Source organism: Octopus bimaculoides, chromosome 7, assembly GCF_046866305.1.
Source record: "Octopus bimaculoides isolate indiv1 chromosome 7, ASM4686630v1, whole genome shotgun sequence".
Classification (NCBI taxonomy): domain Eukaryota; kingdom Metazoa; phylum Mollusca; class Cephalopoda; order Octopoda; family Octopodidae; genus Octopus; species Octopus bimaculoides.
The window spans coordinates 8,916,858-8,929,357 of record NC_142934.1 but is presented as its reverse complement, the minus strand read 5'-3'; the positions used below and the strand labels follow the sequence as shown (position 1 = coordinate 8,929,357).

Sequence of the window (12,500 nt, the reverse complement as noted above, 5' to 3'; positions counted from 1 at the left end):
TCAGTCTCGTGTCTGGTCCCAGCATGGCATCACAAAGCAAACAAAAGTTGCTGTGTATCGTGCATCGTTCCTTTATTCATGTGAGACATGGACCCTTTACAACCGTCATGTAAGGGTCCTTGAACACTTTCATCAGAGATGTCTGAGACACATTTTGAATGTTGGCTAGACCTTAAAAACTACAGACGCACAGGTCCTGAAGACAGCTAATATCTTGAGTATTGAGGCAATGGTGCACAAGCACTGGTTAAGTTGGACTGGACTCCTTATTAGAATGAAGGATAGCAGGATCCCTAAACAGATGCTATATGGGGAACTTGTTAATGGAAAGAGACCCCGGCAGAAACCAAGGCTGCTATTTAAGGACTGTGTCGAGTCCTCTTTAAGGGCCTGTGATATGCAGGAGACTGACTGGGAAAGCAGTGCCTATCATCGCCACAGATGGAGGAAACTGGTTAAGGAGGAGGTCAACACTTTTAAGAGAGTATGTATTCTGCATGAAGAATTGAAGCATGTTGGTCGACAGCAGACTGCTAGTGTAGTGAGTGGGGAAAGCAGTCATGTATGCTTGTCAAGAGCAGAGCTCATTAGCCACCACCAGAGCTGCAAATGCAAAATATAACTTAGTCCTAGAGCGCACAATGTTCTTGAAAGTCAGCAATGGTCTTCCTTGGTCACAAGTGGACAGCTATCATGTATTTTTCTCTCTCTCTCTCTTTCTCTCTCTTTCGTATATATATCACCATTATCATCATCATTTATTGTCCATTGTCCATGGGTTGGATGGTTTGACCATGGCTAGTAAGCTGGAAGGCATGGTTTTCTACGGCTGGATGCCCTTCCTAACACCAACCACTTTGCAGAGTGTAATGGGTGCTGTTTGCATGACACCAGTATCTACCATGATTGCAATTTTGCTTGGCTTGATGGGTCTTCTTCTCAAGCACGACATAATGCCAAAGGTCTTGGTCATTGCCTTTGTGAGGCCCAACACTGAAAAGGAACTCAGCCACTTTGCCTCCCTGAGGCCCAATGCTCAAAAAGAACTCAGCCACTTTGCCTCTGTGAGGCCCAGTGCTTGAAAGGGACTCAGCCACTTTGCCTCCATGGACAAGAAGCATTACTCCCCCTTCTACACAGCACCTTCCTTGGATAATGGAACTGCAACTATAACATCCTACATATATTTCCACTTTTATTCTTATTCTCTTTTTCCCTTTTTTACTTCCTATATCCATCCTTTTCCAAAATAACCCCTTATATTGAACTCTACTATTTGTAGAGTGAGTGAGAGTCTGTGTGTGTGTGTGTGTGTGTGTATGTATATATATATATATATAGTAATACTCAAATGCCACACAGACCAGTCAATTAGATCAACCCCAGTACGCAACTGGTACTTAATTTATTGACCCCGAAAGGATGAAAGGCAAAGTCAACCTTGGCAGAATTTGAACTCAGAACGTAAGGACAGATGGAATACTGCTAAGCATTTTGCCCGGCGTGCTAATGATTCTGCCAGCAAGCTGCCTTATTTATATATATATATATATATATATATATATATATGTATGTATGTATGTATGTATGTATGTATGTATGTATGTATGTATGTATGTATGTATGTATGTATGTATGTATGTATGTATGTATGTATGTATGTATGTATGTATGTATGTATGTATGTATGTATGTATGTATGTATGTATGTATGTAATATTGGCAAAGGCTTGATAGAACAAGCAAATGAAATAGAAGTCAATACATAATTTGAAAAGTGCCATGCATGCACGAAACTCTTGGGCCTGAGTTACTTTTGTGACTTTCTGCTGATTAAAAATAATAAAAAAGTTTATATACATGTGAGTGTATATATATATATGTATATTTATGTGTTTGTGTGTGTGTGTATGGGTATGTGTGTGTATGTATATATATATATATATGTTCTTTCACTTGTTTCAGTCATTTAACTGTGACCATGCTGGAGCACCACCTTTAGTCGAACAAATCAACCCCAGGACTTACTGTTTATAAGCCTAGTACTTAATCTATCGGTCTCTTTTACCAAACTACTAAGTTACGGGGATGTAAACACACCAATGCTGGTTGTCAAGCGATGGTGAGGAGACAAACACAAATACATATATATATATATATATACACATATATATATATATATATATATATATATATATATATATATTATTGGATTGTTGGTATGGCTGTGGAGTAATATTATAATGCATCCTCTTGATATATATATATATATATAATGTGTGTATGTACATATCTATATGTGTGTGTGTATATGTATGTGCGTGTTTATATATCTGTATATATATGTATCTCTGTGTGTGTGTGTGTGTGTGTGTGTGTGTGTGTGTGTAGTGATTTGTGATTGTTATAAGTGCAGACACATCAGCTAGTGTGCCTGAATGAACAAGCAGGGAAGTCACTGCCACTCGTTTTCAATTAGCTGCTAAGGTTTCCTCTGAAGGCATCAGTTAGCGTATCTGACAGTAGCTTATGCTGTGGTAGTGTTTATTGGAATTAAAATGTGGGATAGGAAGGGGGAGTGAGAGAGAGAGACAGAGACAGAGAGAGGGAACGAGAAAGAAAGAAAAACACATCTGTTAAACAGAGATTTATAGTGAAGCTATATAGCAGAGGCCATTTCAGCCATGCCAACTCCCCCTGTTCCTGCAAAGGCTGGAGTTCTGAGGACCTGGACGGCTACTCTGAATCTTCCGTTTTCTTCATCAAGGATGGATCGCAGTCGTTATAGCTACCTATATTACTACAATCAAACATTACCACGACGTAGTTCTAAAAGATTGCAAGCTCTACAGGTAAGGGGCGGAGAAATCTTTCAAAAGTATATTTATTTCCATATAATTTTTATAACTCTTCTTTTATAAGATAACACATGAATGCACGCACAAACTCAAATATATGTGTGCATGTAACTCTCACCCACACATACACCACCAAGTTCACTCAATTATGCAGAGTTCTCACTTGTTTTTGATTGGAAATTACATATTCATATCTATATCTTATAAAATTGATCTCCTCAAACTTTTGCTTTTGTTTGTACATATTTATAATTATCTTTCGTATATATCTCTTTTTAACTCAATACATGTGTGAGAGTACATTTATATATAAAAATGTATGTATTGTGTGTGAGTGTGTCCCAGGCAGTGGAGAGTCACAAGTTTTAAAAAAGATAAGCTGTGTCTGGCAACTTAGAATAAAGAACCCAGAAATGAATCTGAGAGTTATTAAACGTTTAATCTCTAGTCATTAGTCCAACAAAATATATTTTGTTTCATCTATCTCTCTTTGAGAACATACATACTATATACATGTGTGTGTGTGTGTGTGTATTTTCATCTCAAAAGTATTTCATCTCAAAAGTATTTCATCTCAAAAGTATTTCATCTCAAAAGTATTTCATATGACTTTAGTCAAATATGTATCTTCTACTTAATTTTATTGTTTTATTTCTTTTCTTTAAAACTTATTGTTTTGTAAAAAGTTGGCAAGAATACAAACAGAAGTTTTCTGAAAAAGAAAAAAATTTCCTTTTCTGATGTATGTAATAATTGGGATTAAATAGCCAAGTGAAAAACTACAGCTAGACTAATCACTGAACTACAACTAATTTAGATTGGTCTGGTTCTTAGAATCAGTTGAAATAAGGGGGTTTTTATATGGTATAGTGTCTTGATAATTTCTTTTTTTCTATAGACAGAAATAAAGTGATTAATTTTTTCATGTAGAATAAATACCTTTTGAAAACCCTGCTACAACCACCATACGCCTGGAAATATCCCACAAACTTGCTCAGTAAATAGTTTAAATGATTTAATGTCTCCATTAATGAATAATCGAACATGTTGAATTTAGCAGAAAAAGAAATGGAAGATGTATTGTTCATTCCTTTCCTAAATACATAGTGTAGTGGGGAAAAAAATACACTTAGATACTGAAACCATTCAGCTAAACTTCATTCCCTTTCATTTTACAGTACTGTGTGTGTGTGTGTGTATTGGTATGCATTTATAAACACACACAGCACACATGCATGAAAATGTCTATGTATCCTATCATTGATTATATTATAACTGTCAATCTGTCTGTCTCTCTTTCTCTAGTTTCACCATTGTTTTGAAAACTTATTTCACGGAAGTAGTTCTCTTTACATTACATCTTCTTTACAATAGCTTTTCTTTTCTTATGATATAGTTCTTTTTATTTTTTTTTTTTCATTTCCAGTCTACACTTATAGATGTTAACTTATATTTTTCATTCTCTCTCTCTCTCTCTCTCTCTCTCTCCCCCCTCTCTCTCTTTCTGAGATTAACTCACTCACCAATGTATTTAGTAATAATAATTCTTTCTAGTTTTGGCACAAGGCCTGCAATTTTGCAGGGATGGGTGAGTTAATTACACGGATCCCGATTGCTCAATTATTACTTATTTTACCAACCCCAAAAGGATGAAAGACCAAGTTTACTTCAGCACCATTTGAACTCAGAACATCAAGAGTCAGAAGAAATGCCACTAAGAATTTTGTCCAGTGTGGTACCAATTTTGCTAGTTTGCTACCTTAGTAATAATAATTAACCAAGAAAGAGCTAAGGGGTTTCTAAGAGATTTTAAATTCAGAGCATTGTAACCCTAAAAATCAGGAACCTATTTCTTTTTAAACATTGTATCTTATCACTCAGCATTTCCCCCGAAACATCTATCATTTTAATTCTTTAGTTTTCCTCCTTTTTATTTATTATTTTTTGTTCCATAAGAATAGTATTTTTTTTTTCTTGGATTCTGATGAAGAATTGGCCTTCAGCTGATTATCTGATTCCATGAAATACATGAAACAGACACAGACTCCTTTAAGTCATATATTTTACATCTGTTTTTCCATGCTTGCATAGGTTAGATGAATATATTATTGTGGAATTGTTTTATAGCTTAATGCCATTCCTCCAGCATCAACTATTTCACAGAGTGTACACCATGCATTTTACCTTAGCTCCAGCTCTAGATAGGGTGTCATATCTTTGGTAGAACAAAAGTATTCTCTCTGCACTTCATTGCCTCTATTCTAGTTCCAGCTGTTTTATGTGTCCTGGTACATATTTTTTATGTTCTCAGCATTGAAGGGATTACTTTATACTGTGAACGCTAAGGAGTCTTTTCTATATATACATGACCTCTGTTTTTTTCAGATATGGGTCCGAGGAGGGATGAGCAAGAGTGTGAAAGAGAAGAGAATGTATGAGTGTCATGGAGAGGAAACAAAATGATGGGGTGGTAGAAGAGGTGGTAGAGGAAGGAAAAAGAGTGATAGTTAGACATCGGAGTTTGAGCAGAAAAAGACAGCATCTGCTGCTGATTGGGATTGCACTTGAGATGTGTTATTGTGTCTGTCTGTGTGTGCCAGAGACAGAGAGAGAGAGAGAGCAAAAGAAATGGGTAATGTTAAGGGTGATAGGAAAGGAGTTAGAGATCAACTTTGCCTTTCATCCTTTCAGGGTCAATAGATTAAGTACCAGTTGCATACTAGGGATCGATCTAATCGACTGACCCCTTCCCCCAAAATTTCAGGCTTTGTGCCCTAGAGTATAAAAGAATATGAGAAAGGCAATGTTAGCAACACATTGGTTGTTAGTAGGGGAAATGTAATGGATTGAAAATTGGTATGAGTAGCAGATTGGAGCCTGGTGTAGCCATCTGGTTCACCAGTCCTTAGTCAAATCGTCCAACCCATGCTAGCATGGAAAGCAGACGTTAAACGATGATGATGATGATGAGTGAGATGGGAGAGCAATAAATATGTATCAAAATGCATGACTTAAAGGAATTTGTGCCTGTTTAATGTATCAAAATGCAATGGGTGCGGAAGAAGTAGCACCCTTTTGTATTTGAGTTTTCTAGTTTCTAATGGAGTTTCTTTTTTATTTCCTAAAACTTCTGCAATTTTTTTTTTCATTAGTTTATTATTCGTTTCTTTAAGTAATGCATTAAATTTGTGTTCAATAAAAAATTACTTGATAAACATTTATGTACTATAAAAGTTATTAAATGCAAAAAGGGTGTTCCTTCTGCCGCACCATGTATACGTGTAATGTGTGTGGAAACTGAAAGAAGCTTGTTATAGATGTGTGTGTGTGTGTGTGTGTGTATTCATGTTGCCTTGTCTTGACATTCCATGCTGATTGCAAATATCATCATACAAGCAGTGTCATGCAAGTTTGATGGGAATCATTGAGCTTTAAATGTGCATCTTTTTATATGCATACAAATGCATATATATATTTATATATATACACACACACACACACACACATATATATATATATATATATATATATATATATATATATATATATATATATTTATATATATACTCTTTACTCTCTTTTACTTGTTTCAGTCATTTAACTGCGGCCATGCTGGGGCACCGCCTTTTAGTCGAGCAAATCGACCCCAGGACTTATACTTTGTAAGCCTAGTACTTATTCTATCAGTCTCTTTTGCCGAATTGCTAAGTTTCGGGGACGTAAACACTCCACCATCGGTTGTCAAGCGATGTTGGGGGGACAAACACAGACACACAAACATAGATACACGAGCACACACGCATATATATATATATATATATATATATATATATATCATCATCATCATCATCATCATCATCGTTTAACGTCCGCTTTCCATGCTAGCATGGGTTGGACGATTTGACTGAGGACTGGTGAAACCGGATGGCAACACCAGGCTCCAATCTAATTTGGCAGAGTTTCTACAGCTGACGACAGGCTTCTTTCAGTTTCCGTCTCCCAATTCCACTCACAAGGCTTTGGTTGGCCTGAGGCTATAGTAGAAGACACTTGCCCAAGGTGCCACGCAGTGGGAACGAACTCGGAACCATGTGGCTGGTAAGCAAGCTACTTACCACACAGCCACTCCTGTATCTACACACACACACACACACACACACACACACACACAAAATAAATACATTAAACCATTTTTTTTAATATCAGTGTGATCATAACAGGGAAAAAGTTTCTAATCTGTCTTCTCTTCAAATAATTTGCTTACAAAAGTTTCTTTCTTGTGGAAAGTTTCAAGTGGCACTTGTTTTGGATTTTCTCATAAATAGCCAGTAATTTTTTACTATTATGTTCCTTTGTATCTAGTTTCAATTTCCATTCATAACAACCCTTTTTAGCTCTTGGAAATGTTTTGAATAATAATTGCTATTTCTTATATATTTCAAGGACCAGAGTCATTAGGTTCTTTTGCTTGTATTCTATTCCCCAGGGTGGTAGTTTGCTAGAATCATTGGTGTACTGAACAAAATGCCTTGTGTTTAGATATAACCTTTTCTTACTTGTATCTTGTTCTCATTCTCTCCATTTTCATGTTTAACAAAACTTTTTGCTAAGTAACGGATTATATTACATCATTTTGTTCTATCTTGGAAGGGTCATTAAACCAATAATGAACACATACACTGGTTCAATTTCACTTCTTTATTATTCTTCATCAATTGATTAGGTATGTTTGTTAGCAAGCATCAACATCATACTCATCTGGTCATTGAGTTGTTCTTTTTCGAAGATCTAATTGTAATATCACTTTACTTGAAAGCATATGAGAGTTAGTTACAGGTAGTGCACCAGGAACCATAGAAAAATCTACACAATTTTTTTCTTATCCAACCCATGCAAACATGGAAAAGAGGATGATAAAAGCAATGGTGATAATCATTATTATTATTATTATTATTATTATTATTATTATTATTATTATTATTATCATTATCAAAATTAAAAGAAGAGTGCTATTGTTACCTCAATCCTTTCTATATTAACCAAAATATTATTATTATTATTATTATTATTATTATTATTATTATTATTATTATTGTGTGAGAGAGCAGTGCATGCCATCCAAGTGACACTGGGGTAAAATATACGAAGCCCAGTATACCCATCATGACTACCCGTCTGATAAGGGTACACCAGGCACATGCATCACAACCATATGTGCGTGACATGGTGATCTCATATCAAGATGATTATTATTATTATTATTCAGTAGTTTTATTTTTATAACGCGCTTTCACTTCACTACCGAGCGCAGCTCTGTGCGCCTTGGGTATGTGCTGTGGTTTGCTGTGGTGCTCTTATGTTTACTGTATTGAAAGTGTTTTGCGTAGAATGTGTGCAGTACCCAGTAGTGCAATTTTCTGTATGTTATATATATTTGTAAGTCCTGGTGTTTTTGTTATGTATTTGTCTGAATATTTTTTTATTATACCTAAGGCACCTACTATGATAGGACTTGTTTCTGTTTTTAGATTCCACATTCGAGTTATCTCTATTTCCAGGTCTTTGTATTTTGAAAGTTTTTCCATTTCTTTTAGAGAAACGTTGTCATCTGCTGGTATTGAAACATCAATTAGAAGGCATTTTTTTCCTTCATGATCTTTGACAACTATATCTGGTCTATTTGCCTTAATTTCTCTATCTGTGTGTATTGGCATATCCCAGAGTATGGTTGCTTTCTCGTTTTCTGTGACCTTTTCTGGCGTGTGTTTATACCATCTTTTTTCTGTTGCTATTCCATAATGTTGGCATAGCTTCCAGTGTATATAGGTCCCAGCTCTGTCGTGTCTGTGAATATATTCCTTCTTAGCCAGGACTGGGCAGCCAGAGATAATATGATTTATTGTTTCTTGTCGATCTCCACATATTCTACAGTTACTTGTTATATTTCTTTTCATTATGTGTTTTTGGTAATTTCTGGTGGGGAGGCTTTGGTCTTGTGCAGCAATTAAAAATCCTTCAGTCTCTGCTTTGAGTCCTGAGCTTCTCAGCCATTGCTGGGATTTTTCTCTGTCTATTTCTTTCGCATTTAGTTTAGCCCAGTATTTACCATGTAGGGGCTTTTCTTGCCATCGTTTTATCATGGTCCGTTGCTGTTCTAGTTTTAGTTTGGATTTCATTTGTTTTATAGCTTTTGTTGTTTCTTCTTCTTCTTCTTTGTATTTGTTAGGTAGATTGATTTCTTGTTTGTATTTGTCAGCTTCCTTAAATACTGAAAACAGTTTTTTGTTTTGCTCGTGTTTTGTGGCTATTTGTATTAGTTTCCCTTGCTTTATTATTATTATTATTATTATTATTATTATTATTATATGAGATGTTATAAGCACTTATGTGGGACATAAGAAGTACAATACCTCTGATGAAAGTTGCATGCCTTGTAACTGTTTTACTGATTCTGTTGTAGGGCACTTGCCATCTCTTTGTTTCTGTCAAATTAATCAGACTCCTATTTAGGGAATAATAACTGCAAACTAGTTTATTTAGTGTACACCAGGGTCACCAATTTTTATTAAATGACTTAGTAAATGCCAATTTACACAAACTTAAGTCTGTTATTGAAAAAAAACGAGTTAGAGTTGTAACTTATAAGTTGGCATTTATGGGCACATGTCATATGTGTCCATAAAGGTCACAAGCAGAAATTGCTTTGAAGTTAATAATACAAGCTTTGTTGACTTGGGCCATCAAGTTCAAATTCTGTGTAACACTGAAGTATAGCTACTACAGTACAGAACTACAGAACTCCAGCAGTTGTCTGTAGTATTGGATGGAGCCAGTTTTTCTACTGACAGTTACCATCTGACTTGCTCTGCAGTATTCTCCCTAAGAGACTGTCACTCATACTATCACTTGATATACTGAATGATAACCATCTATATGTGACATAAATTCAAATATACATGCCTATAAATCAGTCATATTTTTTACTGAATAATAAACAAGGTTAGGCCAGGTTACAGTAAGTTAATAAGATAAGTCAGTATGATGGAAATCACACTGGCATTTTTTTTCTTTCTAGAAATTCAATTTGATTATGACTGATGTATACTTAAATAAGTTTATATCCAATTTTAATGTATGTTTTCTGGTGAAAACACAAATTTAATTCTTTAGCATTGAAACCAGCCATATCTAACCCAAATATTCCACCTGCTTTATGATCAAACTGTCCAGATTCAGCCTCCCATATCAAAACCCACAATGTCATTCTAAAAGAATAATCAACCACGTCATAGAAATGTCAAAGCTACAAGATAATGCGTGGTTAATTTAAAATGATGTGAATTAATAAGCATTACATTTGATGCAGTAATCTGAATGCTAAAAAGTTAAGCATGGATTTTTAAAAAACTCTGAACTTTTTCATTATACATTACAAAAGAAAAATTTTTGGAAGAGGTCTCTGAGGTTTGACTTCAAAATTATGAGTTTGATGCTTAAGTGCCATGGTGTCTCATATTGGAAAAGGCACAGTTGTTTCCGTATGTGGTCACCAATTATTATTACATAATTCTAGACTTCACTCAGCTACCCTGCATTTTGAATCATGGTCGCCCTTTGGGGTGTGGATAATACCCCATGAGTACAAACTCAGTCTTAAAAAGAATTTCCAGTTAATTTTCATTCAGACATTTTTTAAATAATTCTTTTTTGTTAAATTCAGTTTCTCAATTTACAATTTCGATACTTAATATTTTTGTTCTTGTTTGTTTTCAACAGAAGCGTTTCTTACAGACTTGATTGGCACACTCATACATGTCTTGATTGGCATTCATCCATGTACTTGTGAATGTGTGCATGCATGTGCATGTGGGCATGAGCATGCATGCACATGTTTTGGGAATGTGCCCACCCTCCCACAAACTCTTTATATATATATTTATACTCTCTTGTATATTTTCTTCTTCATACATAAATATATCTCTTTGCATCCCTATTACACACATGCAAATACACATGCAAGTACACATACACGAACTCTTAGGCATATACACATGTATTTTCATACACATGTATTTTCATACACATGTATGCACTTAGAAAATCACACTTGCATACATGCTTATGTACTGTTACAGGCACCTCCCCACAATCTCTAACTTATCAAGATTGCACAGAACTGATTACAGTGTTGCAAGAAGCATCAGTTTTGATTCCTAGAGGAGGAACAAGTTCAGCCATCCATAAATAATGATACATGACCTTTGTGATAAAGGTCAAACTTTAAACTTAGATATTCTTTAATCTTGTTTTTATTAGCCTGCCAGCTTAGTGGCAGATGTTATTTTTCAAATTTATTTTAGCCAGATTTTTAGCAGTTTGAAAAGTTTTATAGCTAATAACAAAACTGAGACATTTGTCAAATTACATTGAGCAAATTTCTGGTTTGAATAGTTTGGTCCATCTTACACTAAATAACATTGCCATTGTCTACATTGTATACATGCAAAAAGCAAAGTGAATAAGCATTATAGGCAGCATATCAGTGTCATTTTACTGGCACTGTCGGCTATGAAGATGAGTGTTCCAGTTGATCTGATCACTGGAACAGCTTGCTCGTGAAATTGATGTGCAAGTAGCTGAGCACTCCAAAGCAGGCATACCCTTAATGTAGTTCTCAGAGAGATTCAGCGAGACTCAGAATGTGACAAAGTTGGCCCTTTGAATTACAGGTACAACTCAGTTTTGCCAGCTGAGTGGACTGGTGCAATGAGATATAAAGTGTCTTGCTCGAGGACACAATGTGCCACCAGGATTGAACTCAAGACCTTATGACCATGAGTTGAATACCCTAACCACTGAGCAATGTGTCTTCACATCAAAGTCAGTTACACAGCTCAGAGAAGCCAACTAATCAATGCTGTTCTATATTTGAGAGATGAGGAGCATAGATACACATAGACATAACACGTTTCTTTCAGTTTCTGTCTACCAAATCTATTCACAAATCTACTCAGGGCTATAGTAGAAGACACTTTCCTAAGGTGCTGTGCAGTGGGACTGAATTCAAGACCATATGGTTAAGAAGGAAACTTCTTACCACACAGTCATACCTACATCTAATATTTATAGTTAGACTATATTTCAATTAGTTTAATCTCTAATTGTCATCAGGTGTCTTATTCCTGGATATGCGCATAATAGCAGACAGGATTTGCACTGGGAACCTTTTACTCACTTCCAGTTCATTAGAAGCAAAGGTTGCTAGTTTGAATACAGTCAGTCTGATATATTTTCTTTACAACCAGGAGTAAGACATCTGATGATGACCAGGGAACAAAACATAGAGCAGATGTGAATATTAAAAGATGTTACATTTCTAAAGATAAGATTAATGGTCCTGTCAGAAAAATAATCTTATCAACATGTTTAAATTAAAACATTATTTAGACATCGAAGGGGATGCCTTAGTGCTCATAGCTGCTGTTTATTTTAATCCATACGGCTCCTCTAACTAGGTGCTGCTCCAGCATGGTTTGAGATATGATGGTTGAAACAAGATGGTTGAAACAAACTAAAGACTACATTTTACCATATGTAAACACTTACGCATACATTAGAATACATTTTTTTTTTACTTTCCTT

General features: G+C 35.4%; 1 protein-coding gene across 1 annotated transcript in view; it reads left to right on the top strand.

Moving 5' to 3' along the window:
• Positions 1-12,500, top strand: part of LOC106877289 (liprin-beta-1) — a 367,092-nt gene that overhangs the window by 66,159 nt on the left and 288,433 nt on the right. Inside the window, exon 5 of the mRNA XM_089354745.1 lies at positions 2,660-2,852. Within this exon, the coding sequence (XP_089210871.1) occupies positions 2,660-2,852 (193 nt within the window). The remainder of the gene's footprint in view (positions 1-2,659; positions 2,853-12,500) is intronic.